The sequence below is a fragment of the Castor canadensis genome, chromosome 9 (assembly GCF_047511655.1).
Source record: "Castor canadensis chromosome 9, mCasCan1.hap1v2, whole genome shotgun sequence".
Classification (NCBI taxonomy): Eukaryota; Metazoa; Chordata; class Mammalia; order Rodentia; family Castoridae; genus Castor; species Castor canadensis.
In genome coordinates, this window is record NC_133394.1 from 86,107,227 (window position 1) to 86,126,489 (window position 19,263).

Here is a 19,263-nt window from a genome sequence, read left to right on the forward strand (position 1 = left end):
CTTATCCCTCATTTGCTTATTTATCTACTTGTCTAGTGAGATTTATTCTTTCCCATATTTTTGTGGTTGTGTTTCTCTTCCTCATTTGCATGTAGGATTCTTTTAAGTATCTTCTACATGCTGGTATACTATTATACTAATTATATTAGGTTTTGTTTAACATACAGGGTTTTTATTTCTCCTTCAATTATGAAGGATGATTTTACTGAGTACAGTAATCTAGGTTGGCAGTTATTTTCTTTCATGGCTTGAAATATATCATTCCAAGCCTTCCTCGCTTTTAGCGTTTCTGTTGAGAAATCTGCTGTGATTCTGATGAGTTTGCAAAGGCAAGTGACGTAGCTGTTCTCTCTTGCAGCTTTCATTATTCTTTCCTTGTTCTGTATGCCTAATGTTTTAATTATAATATGATATGGGGAGCTTCTTTTCTGGTCTTCTTGTCTGTTTGGAGTTCTAAAAGCCTCTCGTACCTCCATGACCATCTCTTTCTCAGTATTATTTTATTGAAAATGTTTTCTATGCCTTTAGTTTGTGCCTCTTCTTTTATGCTTATGATTCATAGGTATGATCTTTTTTTTTAACTTTTTTTACTCATTTATTCATATGTGCATACATTGTTTGGGCAACTTCTCCCTCCTGTCCCCCCGCCCCCTCCCTCTCCCTACCACCCCCCTCACTTCCAGGCAGAACTGTTTTGTTCTCTTTTCCAATTTTGTTAAAGAGAAGACATAAGCAATAATAAGAAGACAAAGCATTTTTGCTAGTTGAGATAAGGATAGCTATACAGCTATGCACAAGTGTATTACAACCTGAATTAATTCATCTCTACCAGTCCTCTTCACTACTTTCCAGTCACCTTCCCATATTGACCTCTGTTGTTTTAAGGTTACTGTATTAGCTCCTCTGCAGCAGGGACATCAAACACTTTTAAGATTTTTGGGCTGGTAGAGTGGCTCAAGTCGCCTACCAAGTGTGAGGCCTGAGTTCAAACCCCAGTAACACCAAAAAAAAAATCATAGATGTGATCTTTTAATGGTGTCCCATGTTATATTTATACTTCTTTAATTTTTTTCTCCTCTGCCTTCATTGGATGTTCTAACACATCTACCTTGTCTTCAAGTGTTGGGAGCCAACAGGTGTATTGAATAAGCTGTGTATTTGAGTTTGGTAGAGCCCCAAACCACAGAAGGGACCAAGTATAGTTATGTCCAGTAATTGCATGCTTGATTGGCACAGCCTCAGCTGCAGAAGTGGGCAAGATGCAGTATAGCTGTTTTTCCTAAGATTTTTACATTCAGAGAGAAAATGTCACGGGTTCCTCCTGTTCCCGAGAATTACAATGTCATGCCCCCTCCGAGAACTGCCTCTCCACATCATGTTGCTACTGTATATAATAAACTCACTGGAGGTGGAGGCTGTGAGCACACAGCCTACCTGGCCCCAGCTTTATGCATGTTTTGTCTGCTGTCTGTTGTCCTTCCTGCATCTCCTGACATCCTCAGTTAGAGTTCTAGGACAAGCTCTTGCAGGCCACAAGAGCTGTTGCCCCAACAGGGACCTGAGAGCAAGGTGACACACAACAGGTGGCACCCCAAACAAGGACCTGAAAGCCAGGTGACACCTGGATGGGTAACTAACTACGGGGGAACTTGAAGCCTGACATTGATGTACGGATGACACGCGCAGGAATTTCAGGTGCTCAGGGTTCTTGAGCCCGCTCTGAGAATGAAAGTACAGACAGACTCTAACAGCAGAGGTTGAAAAGATTTTATTTGTAGAGAATTTATTTGTAGTGAAGAGAAGAGAAAGACTGCATATTGGGGAGTACAGGGAGACCCAGAAACCAGAGATCCTGTGGGCCATGGTGCGGAGTGGGTTTTATAGCCTATTTTTGCATTGCCTGAGGGCGGAGATACCTTTCAGATGCAAACAGGTGTTTCCTAGGGAGGAGAAGTGTCTCCTTGACCTCCTGTGGTCTATCCTTCAAGTCCCCCCTCTCTGTGACTGCCCCAACTACTGTTAGGAACAGGGATGATGAAGTCTCTTCTGTAACTGCTTCCTGCTGACGAGGTGATGAAGGGGCCCGCAGCATCAGGGCTGACCATAAGAAGGATTCAAGGGGACCGCGGTAGTAGGTCATTTCATCTCCATCAGAGGCATTTATAGCTTGATGGATTCTAGGCAAGAAGAAACAAACTTGACAAATAAGTTTAAAATGCAAGGCCCAAACACAAGCAAGAGAATAATGGCAACTGTAGGCCCCAGAAAGTGTAGGAACCAAGTCCTGCAGGGAAGCCAGGATTTTATTTGTTCCCACACCTGTGTAGAAACCTGAGTTTCAAGAGATTGCTCCTGAAGCCACTTAGCCTGTTGGAGAATGTAATCTGCATGTTCCTGTACAATGCCTGAAGTGTTTATATATGTGCAACAGGAGGTATTGGCGATGGCACATACCCCCCCTTGTTTAGCCAAAAGAAAATCTAGGGCCAGGTGGTGGTCTATTACCTTACAGGCAAGGGACGACAAAGACTTTGCATGTCTTTAATAGCAAGGCCTACCTGGTCTGAGGTGTCCTCTACTACTTTGTTAGGATTTTTGCAGTTACATGATTGGCAATCACCCCATAAGTGATTCCAGCAAGGGCTGCAACTAATGCTGCTATCCCTAAAACTAATAAAGTAACCTCCCTTTTATCTCTATGGGAAGTTGTTCCTGTTGTAGTTAGCATTTTCCTTTCCTTCCAGATAGCTGCATGACCATGCAAGATCAGGAAGACATACTTAGAATCTGTATAGATGTTGACTCTCTGTTCTTTTGACAGTCTTAGCACTTCTGTTAAGGCCACTAATTCTGCCAATTGAGCACTTGTATCAGGAGGAAGAGGACCTGATTTGAGGATGTCAAATTCTATCACAACTGCAAACCCTGCATGTCTGACACCATTCTTGACAAAGGAACTGCCATCAGTGTATAATTCTAGATCTGGGTTTTTTAAGGGCCGATCAGTTAAATCAGGTTGGGCAGCATAATTTTCCATAAGTACCTCCTCACATGAGTGTTCAGGAGTTCCCTTTCCCTCTGGTAGAAGGGATGCAGGATTTAGGATCTGACAGTTCTTTAAAGTTATTTCTGTCCCTACCAGAAGCTGGGTCTGGTATTTAAGTAGACAGCTGTCAGATAGCCAAAGTTCTCCTTTTGAGTTTAAAATTCCCCCTAGGTCGTGTGGGGTATAAACCATTAGGGGACAGTTTAGGATAAGCTTCTGAGCTTCAGGTACTAAAAGGCTTATTGCGGCCATTGCTCTAAGGCATCCTGGCCATCCCTTGGCTACCAGATATAACTCTTTGCTTAAGTAGCCTACTGGCTGGGGAGTGAGGCCCCAGAGTTGAGTCACCACGCCCAAGGCCAGTCCTCCCTTTTCATAGACATATAACTGAAACTTGTCTTGTACTGGGAGACCCAGAGCAGGAGCTGCATAAGAGCCTTTTTTAACCTGTGGAATGCATTGTCATCCCACTCAATAAAGGGCTGGGTATCCTTCTGTGCTTCCTTAAGGATTTGATATAAAGGCCTGGCTAGGTCTGCATATCCCAGGATACAAATTCTACAGTATCCTGTGAGCCCCCAAAAGGCCCTCAATTGCTTTAGAGTTTTAGGTAGAGGAAACATCAGGATTGGACAGATTCTATCTTCTCCTAGAAACCTCATTTCTTTCTCCAGGACAAGACCTAAATATGTAACCCTAGAGTGACACAATTGGGCTTTTTCTTTAGAGATTTTATAACCTCTATCTGCTAAGAAGTTTAGTAAGGACTCAGTGGCTTGTGAAATGACAGGCCCATTTGGTCCACAGAGCAGGAGATCATCTACATATTGTATCAGAATAGCTTGTGGATATTGCCATTCTGCCAGGTCTTGGGTTAGAGGTGGGGGCTGTCTCTGAATCCCTGAAGGAGGACAGTCCAAGTGACCTGTCCAGACTTTCTTGTGGGATCCTCAAAGGCAAAGATAGGTTGACTTTTAGGGTGTAAGGGAATGCAAAAGAAGGCATCTTTTAAATCCAGGACAGAGTAGTAAGCAGTACCCAGAGGTATTTGAGGTAAAAGCTAATAGGGATTTGGAACTACATGGTGGAGAGGCACTACTGCTTCATTGATCAGGTGGAGATCCTGGACTAGCCTCCATTTGTTAGGTCCCTTCCTGACACCAAGAATAGGAGTATTGTATGGGCTGGAGCATTCTATTAGCAGTCCTGTCTCTTTAAGTCTTTGATTATGGGAATTAGTCCCTCCTTAACTTCTGGATTTAAAGGATATTGTTTTTTATGGGGAAACCAGGAGGGGTCCTTGTGATGAATTAGGACTGGGACAGCTGTTCGTGCCCATCCCACAGTGTGTCCATCTGTCCACACTGTGGGGTCTACTTGTTTTTCTATTAGGGGCAAGCAAAAGTACTCTCCTGGGGGTAAAAGGAGCTGTACCCCCAATTTAGATAGACAGTCTCACCTTAGCAGAGGAGTAGGGGTTTCTGGGACAATTAAAAATGAGTGACAGAAGTGGAAATCTCCCCAGGAGCAGGCTAAAGGCTGAGTGAAATAATGCTCTAGAGGCTGGCCTGATATGCCTGGAACAGTCATTTTTTTGGAGGACCTGGGTCTGGGAGAGAAAGGAATAGCTGAGATGCTGGTTCCAGTATTGATAAGGAGGCTGACCTTGTGCTTAACCCGGGCCCCCCCTGCTTTTATGGCCCAGGGACCCATCATTGGGTGGGAGGCTCTGGCCTTGGTTCCCCTGGGAACCGGGGACAGTGTGCCTTCCAATGTTTCCCCAACAAATGGGGCAGGGTCCTGGAGGTAGCTTTCTCTGGAGGCACTCCCTCCTAAAATGGCCACATTGAAAACATGTCCTCAGGTTTGGACTTTGCCCTGGGGAAGCCTCTCTGAGCACTGCAATCAGAGCCTCCTGCTGCTTATCCTTTCTCTTTTCCTTTTCCAGGTTCTTCCTTTCTTTTTCTAAATCCCTGTTATAGTATACAGACATGGCTACATGGACCAATTGGTCCAGATCTCTGCTCCCTTCATCCACCAGTTTCTGAAGCTTTTTATGGATATCTAGTGCTGACTGTGTTAGAAATTTATCTTTTAGGATGATTTCCTCTTCCTGTGACTCTGGTACAATGTTGATATGCTTTTGTAAAGCATCCTTAAGTCTCTGTAGGAAAGCTACTGAGATTTCTAAGGGTCCTTGCTGTATAGCTGTGACTTGGGAGTAATTAAGAGGTTTTACCTTGGCTCTCCTTAGACCCTCAAGAATGCAGTGGATGAAATGGTTATGACTCCATTCATCCTTGTCATTTCCAGGATCCCACTTAGGGTCATACCTAGGTACTGCCTGATCTCCTATTGGAATTGGGAATCGAGGTTCCCTTTTAGGTATTCAATGCCTTTGTCTTTCTTCTCCCTCCCCCTCCTCCTCCTCCTGAGGGCCCAGTCTGAGACAGGCCACTTTTATCTAAGTGATAATTGTCTCCAGCTGTGACCTAGTACCCACTGTTTTTCCAGAGCAGTAAGGGTCTGAGATAGCAATAACATTACATCTTTCAGCTCAGTTCAAAGTTTTGGCTGACTTCTCTAAATGCCTGGATGTACTGATTTGGGTTTTCTGTGTAATTTCCTAAATCCTTTTTTTATTTCCTTAAGTTCACTCACTCTAAAAGGAACATCTAATTCCTACCCCCTCCAGGAATTAACTGGAGTGGGTAGAGTCCTGTGGGATGACATCTAGCTGGGTAAGGGGGAAGAGGGGGAGCTGATGGAGCATTGGATGGGTTTTTTGGTTCAAGGGAGTTTGGGGGCTTTTTGCAAACGGTTACCATGGTCTGGGTATCTAGCCTGCATTTGTTTAGCCATTCTGGGTGGTCTCTTAGGAAAAAGAACAGTTGAATATATGGAACTTCAGTTCACTTTCCCTCCTTTTTACAGAACATATCTAATTGAAGAATGGTATTATAATTAATGCTCCCTTCTTCTGGCCATCTTTCCTCATCTCCCAGAGAATACTGTGGCCAAGCCTGGGTGCAGTAAAACTTGAATCACTTTTGCTGAAGACTTTCTGGATCAAGATCTTTCCAATGTTTTAATAAGCAGGCAAGGGGGGATCCTTCCTGGATCCTTGAGACTTGATTCTCCATCTAAAAAAGGGAAACAAAGGAAAATTGGTCATCTTAACAGAAGTTTCTCCTTTTATCTATGTGTCCCCAGATGAGGAGAAACTCTAGTAGGAGAGGGCTTCCCACTTTCCCTTGCTTCTTCCATTGCTACTTGTGGGTAAAGCTGTGGAGGATTTACAGATATCTCAGTTGCACCCACCCCCCTGAGATGATCTTTGACCAATCTCTCATCTATTTTGACTTGCCTGTTTGCCCTGTGACCCACATAGGCCTTGTTCTCCTCTACCAGCTGAACGCTTGTAATTTAAAGAATAACTCTATCAAAGTAACCAAGAGGGCTTGCATGGCCAGAAGGAGGACCCATGTAGAGGCATGGATGGGGACTCTTGATGAAGTAGACTTTTGTCCCTCTATATATCCTGTGAGGCATATATGCTTCCTGTGAAAGGAGAGAGATAGCATCTGGAGGCTTTTGCTCTGGTAAGGAGCAAAAACAGAGACCTGAAGTTTTTGCCTTTTAACTGTTTTGTTTTTTTTTTTTTTCCTTGAGGGCAGGCTGCAGAACCTGTTTAACCAGTTAATCTGATGCTTCACAAAGACAGTTAAGCCTAAATTGGAGATTAGCACTTTCTGGTGCCTGTAGGGATTTTCCCCAAACTCCCTGAAGAAAGAAGCTCACTGCTATTTTTTTTTAGTGCAAAAGAGGGGAGAGCCACTCATCCTGAACTGCCTGGGAAAGGAGAAGGAGAGGCAGAGGGTTGGGGGAAAAGAGAGTTTCCAGGCTCAACCCATGAGAGATTATTGGTCATCCCTGCTGTCCAGGTTGATCCTGCTCAAAGGCAGTACTGGAGCACTGGAAGCAAGAGGTGACCTCCACTCTCAGGCCACAGAAGCCATGAAGGAAACATAAGAGATCTGATTGTCTGTTTGCCTCGGACATGGCTGGAGGGATTGGAGATTTAGCTGCCTTTGGAGCCTCAGGGCAGGTCAGGAAGTTGCATCTCCAGCCTTTGGGTGACACCAGGGAGTGCCCTGGCCAGAACTCCTTTTTGGCTTGAAGGCAAACTTTCCTTTCCACTGGCTGTTTTCAGACCCCCCCTTAAGCAGGTCAGATCTTGAAAGAGAGAGTTAGCGTTTAAGGAGAGGAAAAAAGAAAAAGCCTTGGTGCACTGAATTCAGGTTCCACCCACGTACCATTGGCAGTGTAGCATAATCCCCCACCTGTCGTCCGAGTTCCCTCAGATTGCCTGCTATACATCTGTAGTGGGCTTGAAGCTTTTCCTCAGTTTCCCAAGGGAGAAATCCTCCTTAACAAGACAGAGAGAGAGAGAGAGAAAAGGTCGACCTGAGAGTTCCACTGTAGCTAGGCCGTGGTGGTGGTGGTGGTCTCTCCTGGAAAATAGACTCCACCAGAGTGCCAGACTCTCACAGTCACATTCCTAGGCAGACTTTCCCAGTTTGGCACAACCTATACCAACCTCAGGTGCTGGCTGGTCCCTTCGTGGTCACCAAATATGAAGCACAGATGACACATGCAGGAATTTCAGGTGCTCAGGATGTTGGGAGCTGACAGATATATTGAATAAGCTGCGTGTTTGAGTTTGGCACAGCCCCAAACCACAGAAGGGACCAAGTATAGTTATGCCCAGTAATTGCATGCTTGATTGGCACAGCCTCAACTGCAGAGTGGGCAAGATGCAGTACAGCTGTTTTTTCCTTTAATGTTTAGGTTTGGAGAGAAGCTGTCACAGGTTTCTCCTGTTCTGAGGATCACGGTGTCACGCCCCCCTCCCCTGAGAAATGCCTCTCCGCCTCATGTTGCTACTGTGTATGATAAACTCACTGGAGGTGGGGGTGCTGGTGTGTCTCCATCCCAGCACACAGCCTCCCTGGCCCCAGCTTTATGCATGTTTCGTCTGCTGTCTGTTGTCCTTTCTGCATCTCCCATCGCCCTCAGTTAGATTTCTAGGACAAGCTCATGTGGGCCATGAGATTCAAGCCCTGATAGTCATACAGTCTACTGGAGAGACTTTCAATTGAGTTTTTTATTTTACTTTTTGGGCTTTTCATTTCCAGAATTTCAGTTTGATTTTTTTTCAGAATTTCTATATCTTTATCGACTTCTCCTTTCATGTCCTGTATTTTATTTCATTCAGTTCATTGAAAGAGTTTTCTTGGAATTCATTTAGATGTTGTTTGTCAGCATGGTACTGGCACAAAAACAGACATGAAGACCAGTGGAACAGAATAGAGGATCCAGATATGAAGCCACACAACTATAACCAACTTGTCTTTGACAAAGGAGCTAAAAATATACGATGGAGAAATAGCAGCCTCTTCAACAAAAACTGCTGGGAAAACTGGTTAGCAGTCTTCAAAAAACTGAAACTAGATCCATGTATATCACCCTATACCAACATTAACTCAAAATGGATCAAGGATCTTAATATCAGACCCCAAACTCTTAAGTTGATACAGGAAAGAGTAGGAAATACTCTGGAGTTAGTAGGTATAGGTAAGAACTTTTTCAATGAAACCCCAGCAGCACAGCAACTAAGAGATAGCATAGATAAATGGGACCTCATAAAGCTAAAAAGCTTCTGTTCATCAAAAGAAATGGTCTCTAAACTGAAGAGAACACCCACAGAGTGGGAGAAAATATTTGCCAACTATACATCAGACAAAGGACTGATAACCAGAATATATAGGGAACTTAAAAAAATAAATTCTCCCAAAACTAATGAACCAATAAAGAAATGGGCAAGTGAACTAAACAGAACTTTCTCAAAAGAAGAAATTCAAATGGCCAGAAAACACATGAAAAAATGCTCACCATCTCTAGCAATAAAGGAAATGCAAATTAAAACCACGCTAAGATTCCACCTTACCCCTGTTAGAATAGCCATCATCAGCAACACCAACAACAGGTGTTGGCGAGGATGCGGTGAAAAAGGAACCCTCTTACACTGTTGGTGGGAATGTAGACTAGTACAACCACTCTGGAAAAAAATTTGGAGGCTACTTAAAAAGCTAGACATCGATCTACCATTTGATCCAGTAATACCACTCTTGGGGATATATCCAAAAGACTGTTACTCCAGAGGCACCTGCACACCCATGTTTATTGCGGCACTATTCACAATAGCCAAGTTATGGAAACAGCCAAGATGCCCCACCACTGACGAATGGATTAAGAAAATGTGGTATCTATACACAATGGAATTCTATGCAGCCATGAAGAAGAACGAAATGTTATCATTTGCTGGTAAACGGATGGAATTGGAGAACATCATTCTGAGTGAGGTTAGCCTGGCCCAAAAGACCAAAAATCATATGTTCTCCCTCATATGTGGACATTAGATCAAGGGTAAACACAACAAGGGGATTGGACTATGAGCACATGATAAAAGCGAGAGCACACAAGGGCGGGGTGAGGATAGGTAAGACACCTAAAAAATTAGCTAGCATTTGTTGCCCTCAACTCAGAGAAACTAAAGCAGATACCTTAAAAGCAACTGAGGCCAATAGGAAAAGGGGAACAGGTACTAGAGAAAAGGTTAGTTCAAGAAGAATTAACCTAGAAGGTAACACCCATGCACAGGAAATCAACGTGAGTCAATGCCCTGTATAGCTATCCTTATCTCAACCAGCAAAAACCCTTGTTCCTTCCTATTATTGCTTATACTCTCTCTACAACAAAATTAGAAATAAGGGCAAAACAGTTTCTGCTGAGTATTGGGAGGGGATAAGGAGGGGGTGGAGTGGGTGGTAAGGGAGGGGGTGGGGGCAGGGGGGAGAAATGAATCAAGCCTTGTATGCACATATGAATAATAAAAGAAAAAGGAAAAAAAAAACGACATGCTTTAAGAAACCCAAAAAAAAAAAGATGTTTGTTTGTATCATCTTTAATTTAACTGATCATTCTTATAATAGTTTTTTTTAATTCTTTGTATGAGATTTCATCCACTTCACTGTAATTAGTTTTTGTTACTGTGGAGTTACTGAATTTTGGAGGAGACATGTTCCCTTGCTTTTCATATTCTTTGTGTTTTTGTGTTGGGATTTGCACAGCTCAGGCCAAGTCATTGGTTGGAAGTTTTGTGGGGTGTACTGGAGTTTGAACTCAGGGCCTCACACTTGCTAGGCAGGCTCTCTACCATTTGAACCTCTCCACTAGCCCTTTATTGTGTTGGGTATTTTTGAGACAGAGTCTCAAGAACTATTTGCCCAGGCTGGCCTTGAACCATGATCTTCCACATCGGTCTCCAGAGTAGCTGGGATTACAGGCATGAACCATCAGTGCCTGACTGCTTTGGTTATTTTAGAGATAGGGTCTGTCTTTATGCCTTGGCCAGCCTGGACCATGATCTTCCTTTTTGTGCTTCTCCACATAGCTGGGTGATAGGCACACCTACCATATCCAGCTTTTATTGATTAAGATAGGATTTCACAAACTTTTATTGCCTGAGCTGGCCTGAAAATGGAGTCCTTCTGATCTCTGCTTCCTGAGTAGTTAGGATTACAGGCTTGAGCCATGTGCCTGTAATTTTTCAGTTAAAATATTCTCGATGTTCAGGCAGGACAGTGTAGTGGCCAGGTTGAGGTGCTATTTCTCACCATTGGACTAGGGGTATAGCCCCAATGTGTTCAGGGCACCAGGCCTGATCCTCAGCACTGTTCAGATTGAGGTAAAGTAGCTGGAGACTCTTATAACCGAGTCAGTTGTCTGCTTTTAGTCTGCTTTTACTATAGCAGCTTCCCTTCCTTAATCCTGGGGGCTACTGCTGGCTGCAGGGAGTTTATAACCTGTGGGCCTAGCAGGTCCCCACTTGCTCCCGTAAGTCCCCAGTTTGTGTCCCCTGGGGTGGTAAGTGTCCATACCTTTGGGGAAACCCTGAATGTGTCAGAGGGTTCTGCACAAGTTAGGGGAGAACTGAGGAACCTAGTTGCTTTGCCTGCTTGTCTCAGTGCTTAAGGCCCTGTCTAGGAATTCACTTCCTTGAGGGGAAGAGGAGGCGCTGGAGGGTTTGGGCTCAGGGCTCTCAGACCAGCCTGGCAGCAAACACACCAGGATTCAGTTTCTGGGGGTGGGCCTCAGTATTTTCAGATCCAGCCCAGCAGATCTCTTCCCTGTGTAAAGGAGGAGACTGGGATATTATGCAATTCAGAGGGAGCTCTATCCTACATAGCAGCCAACACACACAGCCAGGAGAAAGCTCCATGCTTTGTTTTCACCACAACCCTCGGGTGATGGGACTTCTCCTTGCTAGGGAGGGTGGGGCCTCCAACTGCCCTTTTGCTACAGGAGCTCTCTGTGGGACCATATCAGACCCTCTCCCTCTCCATGACAACCTCTTGTGACTATCTCCCACCCAGATGCTGTGGCAGGGTGTTCTAAGACTCCTGGAGCCATGATTGGCCCTTGTTTCCAAACCCCAGTGGAGCTCAGTCTCAAACAATAGGCCCACCCTCAGGAAGTCATCTTGCTATTCCCTCCATGCTAGTGTCTTTCTTCACTGAGATTAGTCTTTCCACTAGAGCAATCACTGTCTTACCAAATTCCCACCCTGGTTTAAGGCTTGTGGGAGGTGTGGGCTTATCATGAAGCTAGAATTGCCAGTCTGTCACTAGGGCCTTCCAGCTTACCTTGTGATTGTATCTTCAGCTTCTTGCCCCTCCTAAGAAGTCCAGGATGGGGGTTGGAATTGTTTGCTTCTCTTCTCTGTTGCCTCAGTTTCTCTGTGTTTTTTACTGTCCTGCCACCTCTTTTGTGATTCCTGATGCTCTTCCTTTCTTTCTCTCTTCAGAATACAGTGTCTCTGACATCACTAATTATTAAGGAAATTAAGCAATCACAATCAGTTATAACTGTACACTCATTAATTAGGATGACTGTCATTTAAACAAACAGAAAATAAGTGTTGGTTAGGCTCTGAAAAACTGAGAACCCTTGTACACAGTCGGTAGGATTGCAAAATGGTACAACTGCTATGGAAAACTGTGGTAGGACCTCAAAAACTTAAACATAAAAGTACGGTAAGACCAAACAATGTCAATTCTGGGTATATATCTAAAATGATTGATCTCAAAGGGATATTTGTACATCCATGTTCTCTGAAGTATTGTTCACAAAATGGTCAAAACGTGGAAGCAACCCAAGTGTCCACAAACAGATGAACACATAAGCAAAATGTGGTTTATACATACAATGGAATGGTATTCAGCCTTCAAAAGGAATGAAATTGTGATATAAGCTACAAGCCTTGAAGACATTAAGTTAAATGAAATAAGCTAGTGACAAAAGCCAAAACCTCTATGATTTCAATTATGTAAGATATCTTGAGATTCAAACTTATAGAAAGTAGCATTGTGGTTACTAGCAGCTGAGAAGAAGGAAAAATGGGGCAGGGGGAATTATTGTTGAGTGAGTGCAGAGTTTCAGTTTTGCAAGATGAAAAAGTTTTGGATACTGATTACACAAAATGTGAATAAACTTAATACTGTATATTTAAAAATGATTAAGATGGTAAATGTTAGGTTATGTCTATTTTACCATAACTAAATATACATTTTAAAATCCTTACCCAAATATAAGTCTCCCCTTCTGGTTTCTCTAGTGAATTAACTACTCCCTCCTTTTATTTTGTACATACCAATATTATAGCTCTTATCACATTTTTGGTAATTATTTATTGACAAGATAAAGGTTACTGTTACATTGTTGTCCCCCCTGCCTTCATGGGATGAATACACATTCACTTCTGGAGACCTGAACAGAAGCTAAGAAAATATACTAAGGTCTGAGGCAAGACAGAAAAGAGGCAGTGACCCTGATGGCATAGTACGCTGCAAAGAGTAGTCATTATTAGCAAGAGGACATCTTATATCTTGTATCATATTTCACTCTGAGGCTGGACCTGGAGAGACTATTTGTATCTAGCCATCATTTCACAGGCATGTTATGAAGACTTAAAGGGCACTTTTCTCCTCCCCATCACACAAAAGCATCCCTTTCTCCATCATGAGGAGCCAGCTGCAAAGATTGGCCCTATCTAGTCTGACCCATTGGAGGAAAGAGATGCTCATTTGAGATAGATTTGAGATAGAACAGCTTATATAATAGATAAAGTATTTTTAAAAGAAGGAGGAAGAAAACCTAAATCAATAAAATTAGAAGTAGAAAAGGGGCTATCACAACTAATACCAACAAAATCTAAAGGCTCATTTGGGAATACTTCAAAAACTTATATTCCAAAAAACTGGAAAATCTAGACAAAATGGACACATTTCTAGATGTACTTGACCTACCAAAATTGAACCAAAAGGATATAAACCATTTAAACAGACCTATAACAATCAATGATACTGAAGCAGTAATAGTCTCCCAACAAAGAAGAGCCAAGGACTGGATGGATTCACTGCTGAATTCTACCAGACCGTTAAATAAGAACTATTCCCAATGCTTCTCAAACTATCCTGTGAAATAGAAAGGGAAGGAACATAGCAAACTCATTCTATGAGGCCAGTATCACCATTACACCAAAGACAGATAGAGACACAACAAAAAAAGACAACTTTCTTTAGTAGACCACTTCCTTTAGTAAAATAGAAGCAAAAATTCTCAAGAAAATACTTCCAAACTGAATTCAACAACACATTAAAAAGATCATATTCCAGGACCAAGTGGGTTTCACTCCAGGAATGCAAGGACGGTTCAATATACACAAATCCAATATTTATAATATATCACATAAACAGAATACAGGATACAAATCATATGATCATCTCAATAGAAGCACAAAAAGCCCGTGGCAAAATTCAAATCTTTCATGATAAAAGCTCTGAAGAAACTGGGAATGTATCTCAACATAATAGAGGCTGTGTATGATGAACCTATAGCCAACACCATACTAAATGGGGAAAAACTGAAACCATTTCCTCTAAAGTCAGGAATGAGACATGGGTGCCCACTCTCCCCACTCTAGAATTCCTAGCCAGAGAAATAAAGCAAAAGAAAGAAATAAAAGGAACTCAAGTAGGAAGAAGTAGTCAAATTATCCTTACTTGCAGATATTATGACCCTATACTTAAAAGGCCTTAAGGATCCCACCAAAAAATTCCTAAATCTGATTAACACCTTTGGCAAAGTAGCAGAACATGAAATTATCATACAAAAACCTGTAGCTTTTCTACATACCAACAATGAACAGGCTGAGAAAGAAATTAGGAAAAAACAATTTCATTCACAGTAGCTCAAAAAATAGGAACAAACCTAACTAAAGAGGTGAAAGACCTCTCTACAATGAAAACTATAAAACCTTCAAGAAAGAAATTGAAGAAGACACCAGAAAATGGAAAGACCTTCTAACCTCATGGATCAGCAGAATTAATATTGTGAAAATGGCTGCACTACACAAAGCAACCTACAGGTTCAGTGCAATCCACATCAAAATCTCAGTGTCATTCTTCACAGAGACAGAAAAATCAATTCTAAAATTCATATAGAAGTGCAAAAGATAGCCAAAACCATCTTTTTTTTTTTTTGATACTAGAGTTTGAACTCAGGGCCTCACTCTTGCTAGGCAGGCAGTCTATCACTTGAACTACTCCGCCAGCCCTAGCCAAAGCAATCTTGAGTAAAAAGTGCAATGCTGGATGTTTCTCAATACTGGTCTTGCAATTACACAACAGAGCCAAAGAAGTATTGGCATAAAACAGATATGAAAACCAATGGAACATAGTAGATGACCCAGAAATAAATCCACATGTTTGATTTTTGACAAAGAAGCCCAAAACATATGTTGGAGAAAAGACAGATTCTTCAACAAAAGGTTTTAAGAAAACTGGTTATCTACATGCAAAAGACTGAGGCTAGACTCCTATCTCTCACCCTGCCCAAAGAATCAGTTCAAAATGGATCAAAGATCTTAATGGAAGACCTGAAACTTTGCAACTACTATGGTAAAACTCTTGAAGATACAGGCATAGACAAGTATTTTCTAAATAGGACTCCAGTCACCTAGGAAATGAGAACAAGAATTGACAAATGGGACTGCATCAAATTAAGAAGCTTCTGCACATCAAAGGAAACGATTAACAGAATGAAAATAGTCTATGAAATGAGAGGAGACATTTACCATCAGATAAAGGATCAATATCCAGAATATACAAAGAGCTCAAAAAATTAAATATCAAAAAAACAAATAATTCAATTAATAAATGGGCAAGTGAATTAAATGGACGATGCTCAGAAGTACAAATGACTGATAAACAGATGAAGAAATGTTCAACATCCTTAGTGAAAAAAGAAATACAAATCAAACTATATTCAGATTCCATCTCAGCCTAGTTAGTATGTCTATCATCAAGAAAACAAACAGCAACAAATGCTGGTGAGGTTGGGTGGTGTGTGTATAGAGGGGATGGGGGGTGGGGGGACGCAACCCTCATACACTGTTGGGAATGTCAGTCGAGTCACTATGGAAATAAGCATGACGTTTCATCAAAAAGCTAAAAAATAAACCTGCCTTATGTTATGACCTTCTTATATTATTCTTGGACATATATCTGAAGGAGTGTAAGTCAGCATACACATTTATTGCAGCATTATTTACAATAGCCAAACAGTGGAATCATCCTAAGTGCCCAAAAACCAATGAATGGAATGGATAAAGTGTGGTATGTATACACAATTGAGTATTACCTAGCCATAAAGAAGAACGAAATTATGCCATTTGCAGGAAGATGGGTGGAACTGGAGATCATCATATTGAGAAAAATAAGCCAGGCTCAAAAGGCCAAATATCACGTGTTTTCACTTATATGCAGAATCTAGGTCTTACATGATAAAAATAATAATAATGCAACTTGAGAGCAAAAGGGACACTGTGGGTCATCAGGGCGGTTTCAACAGGAAAGGGTGGAGGTGTGAAGAGGAGCAAAGTGTGTTACTTATATATGTAAGGAGATACCATCAACTCATCAAGTGTTGTTTTTAAAAGGAAAGGAGAAGGGAGGGGATTAAGGGAATAGGATAGCGGGTGTGAATGTGCTAAAAATATATCCTATGCATATATATGCACATATGGAATTTCCCTAAATTTAAAAAATAGGTAAGGTACTTATGTTAGTTTTTTATCACTGTGACAAAATACCTGAGAAAAGCAACTTAAGGGTTTCAGATGTTTCAGTCCTTGGTCAGCTGACTCTGTTGCTTTGGGCTCTAGTGAAAAGAACATCATCACAGCAGGAGCATGGGACAGAGGAGGCTGATGTGTTCATCTCATGGCCTCTAGGAAGCAGAGAGGCAGAGACAGGGAGGGTACAAGATGTATTCTTCTAAGGCAGCCCCAGTGTTCTACCTCCTCCAACTAGGCCCCTCTAATAGCTCCTCCAGCTATGAAATCATCAATGGATTAATCAATCAATGAATTTAGTGGCCTCATGATTCCATCACCTCTCAATAGCACCACCAAGCGAAGAGGCACTTCAACACATGAGCCTTTTGGGGTACACTTCATATCCAAACCCCAACAGTTCTTACTGGAGCCAGTAAAGAACTATTTCGTTGCTCTCCATGGACTCTTTGTATGTATGTTGGACACCTAATGCAAATTGTTTTCTGATAGTGGTAAATTTTCCTGTCCTTCCAAGGTCATACCCAAGAGGTTACATTTGTTTGATCAGTCTTGGCTCCTAGAAGGCGAGTCTTTACAATAATCTAGAAAGGCCTCATTTACCCCGGAGAGAAGACAATATGAACTAGAGAGCCACAGAGCTGACACAGGAGGGGGAAGGAGCAGAGGAGGCATGAAAAGAAGATGAAAGCCACACCCTCCAGTTCTGTTGTTTCACTGGGCATTCTACAGTGAAATTCTGGTCCTCAGGCAAATTGCCTTTCATTCTATAATTTCAGCTCCATTTGAAGCATCACTATGACAGTGGCTCAGAGGCTCCAATTCCATAAGCCACAGCCCTTGCTTCAGTCTTGAATTAGACAAAATGTCTTATCTGGTTGATCAGATCTGCTATCAAGAAGATACTCATGTATGGCCCTTTCATGCAGTTGGTCCTTTGTGATTTTTTCCCCCTCTCCTGGAATTCTGTAAAGGATCCCTAACAATGGATAATCAAAATATCAGCATTTTTTCCTATTGTTAATGTCAACATAATGTCACCCTTTCACATACATAGACTTTGCATACTGGAAGGAAGGCATAGTACAAGATTAGTCCTGTTTTCCAGGTAAAGACATTTGCTCCAGAGAACTGAGATGGATCACTGTGCGTTAAAACTAGAACTAAGAGGCCCTGTTTGAGACTCCAGCTCACCCTTCTCCCCATTTTCTGAGCAACTAGCACATCTGCTTAGGAGAGGAGAAATGGACAAACACAAATTTTTCACAGGTTAATTTTAAGTTCTGTCTGATTTTTTCCAAGGCTGAGGAAAAAAATTTTTTCCAGTAGTACTGAGATACTGTTCTGTCATGGAGGGCCAGTGAAATAGTAGGGAAGTCCCTGGTTAAGGAGCATTTGCCATAAACAGCTGTGGAACTGATGGACCAATTCGTTGGCAGGGTACTGTTGGTTGCTAACTTGCCCCAAATCATGTATGTATCAGCCAACAGGCGTTGGGTGCCTGGATCACTTACAAATTAAGCCTCTGCCTTCCGTTCCTCCGCTGACCCAACGGACCTTCCCGGCCGACAGTCACAGGATTTAAGATTCTGATTGTGGATCTGGCAAGCAACATTTAAAATTTTCCAACGTTGAAGGGGGAAAAAAAGGTGGGGCAAGAAGGGGCTTCTCCAAAAGGAACACACACACAACTGTGTTGTGAGCCACTCCGTGACCCCTCTGCAGGAAGGCTTTCTGTCCAAGAGCCCTATCCCACTCGGCCTCCACCTGCAGCCTGGAGCTGCCAACTCCTACTCAGTGGGCTCCGGAGTTCCCCCAGGGGCGCCTTTCTCTTTAAGAGCCTGGTTGGCTGCAGCTCCGCGGGTCTTTCTTCCCTGCTTCCTCCTGCGCCGGGCCGCGGCTCTTTCCACGACGCCTGCGGGTCTCCGCTCCTCTTCGCCCCCTACGGCCCCTCGCTCCCGCCTCCTCCTCTTAGCCGAGTGGAGGCTCAGCAGCGGGCGTGTGGCACGCCAGAAACAGATGCCAACCGCCACCACTGGCATCCCAAGCCCATCTGATCGCTGAAGAAGAAGGAAGGAGCCGCGGACGCAAGGTGCGGAGAATCCAGCTAAAAGCAGGAGCGCCCACCGTCACGCGAGACGTCCGCGCCACGTCTCCCCAGCCATGCCAAGCCCGGCCACCGACGCGGGGAAGGTGTCCTTCTGCGATGCCAAAGAGGAAATCCGTGCCGGACTCGGAGAAGCCGGGCGCGCGCGGACGGCGGCTGCACATGGTCTGGAGAAACGTCGTCCAGAGCCTGCTCCACTTGGCCGCCGCGTACTCCCTGGTGCTCACACCCAAAGCCAAGCCGCTCACCCTGCTCTGGGGTAAGTGCCGTCGGCGCCCCTGCGTCCCCAGCACGATGCAGGGGGCGCGCGAGGTCGCCGCCCCGCAGGGGACTGCCAGCAACGCCCTCCGCTCTCACCCCACGTTCTCCGGTCCCTTAGTCACCCAGTTTTCCGCCCTTTGGGACGGCCAGGTGTTCCTGTCCCGGTATTTTCAACTTCTGCCACCCCTCATCCCGGGTCTGCCAGAGTGAGCGCCTTTGCTGGCCCCTGATGGCGATGGAGGGACCCGGAGTCCTGCGACGCCTCCGCGGTGCGCCTAGGCGCTCAAGGGACAGGCTGGACACAGGCTGAATTGGGTCCCAGAAGGGAGGGCAGGTTAGGTCACACGCGCGGCTCCTCGGGGTTCTCCTATCTGCTGCCTTTCAACTTCTCGGTCTCCCTGGGGGTCACGGGCCTTGGGATTCGAGTTAAGGACAGGAATGGGAGTGGAGGGCGGTATGGGGAGGAAAAACCTGGCACAGGGTTGAGTCTTGGTTTTTTGCGTACCAGATGGAAGAAACCAGTTACCTTTCTGCTTCTCTGAGGCGCCTGTCCGTTCCCGCTCTGTTTTCTTCTATGCCTGGTTGCAGTTC

At 43.7% G+C, this 19,263-nt stretch overlaps 1 protein-coding gene and 1 long non-coding RNA gene across 2 annotated transcripts in view; one reads left to right on the forward strand and one right to left on the reverse strand.

Moving 5' to 3' along the window:
* Nucleotides 1-1,785: 1,785 nt before the first annotated feature.
* On the reverse strand, nt 1,786-18,885 carry LOC141410939 (uncharacterized). Its single transcript, XR_012435745.1, has 4 exons — nt 17,819-18,885; nt 11,815-11,996; nt 7,363-7,475; nt 1,786-6,189 (listed from the first exon to the last, which is right to left on the reverse strand). It is a non-coding gene; the product is annotated as an uncharacterized lncRNA (long non-coding RNA).
* The window catches only part of Scd5 (stearoyl-CoA desaturase 5), a 149,089-nt gene continuing 148,293 nt past the window's right edge, over nt 18,468-19,263 (forward strand). Inside the window, 2 exon segments of the mRNA XM_074041893.1 lie at nt 18,468-18,538; nt 18,540-18,670. Coding sequence (XP_073897994.1) covers nt 18,468-18,538; nt 18,540-18,670 — 202 coding nt within the window.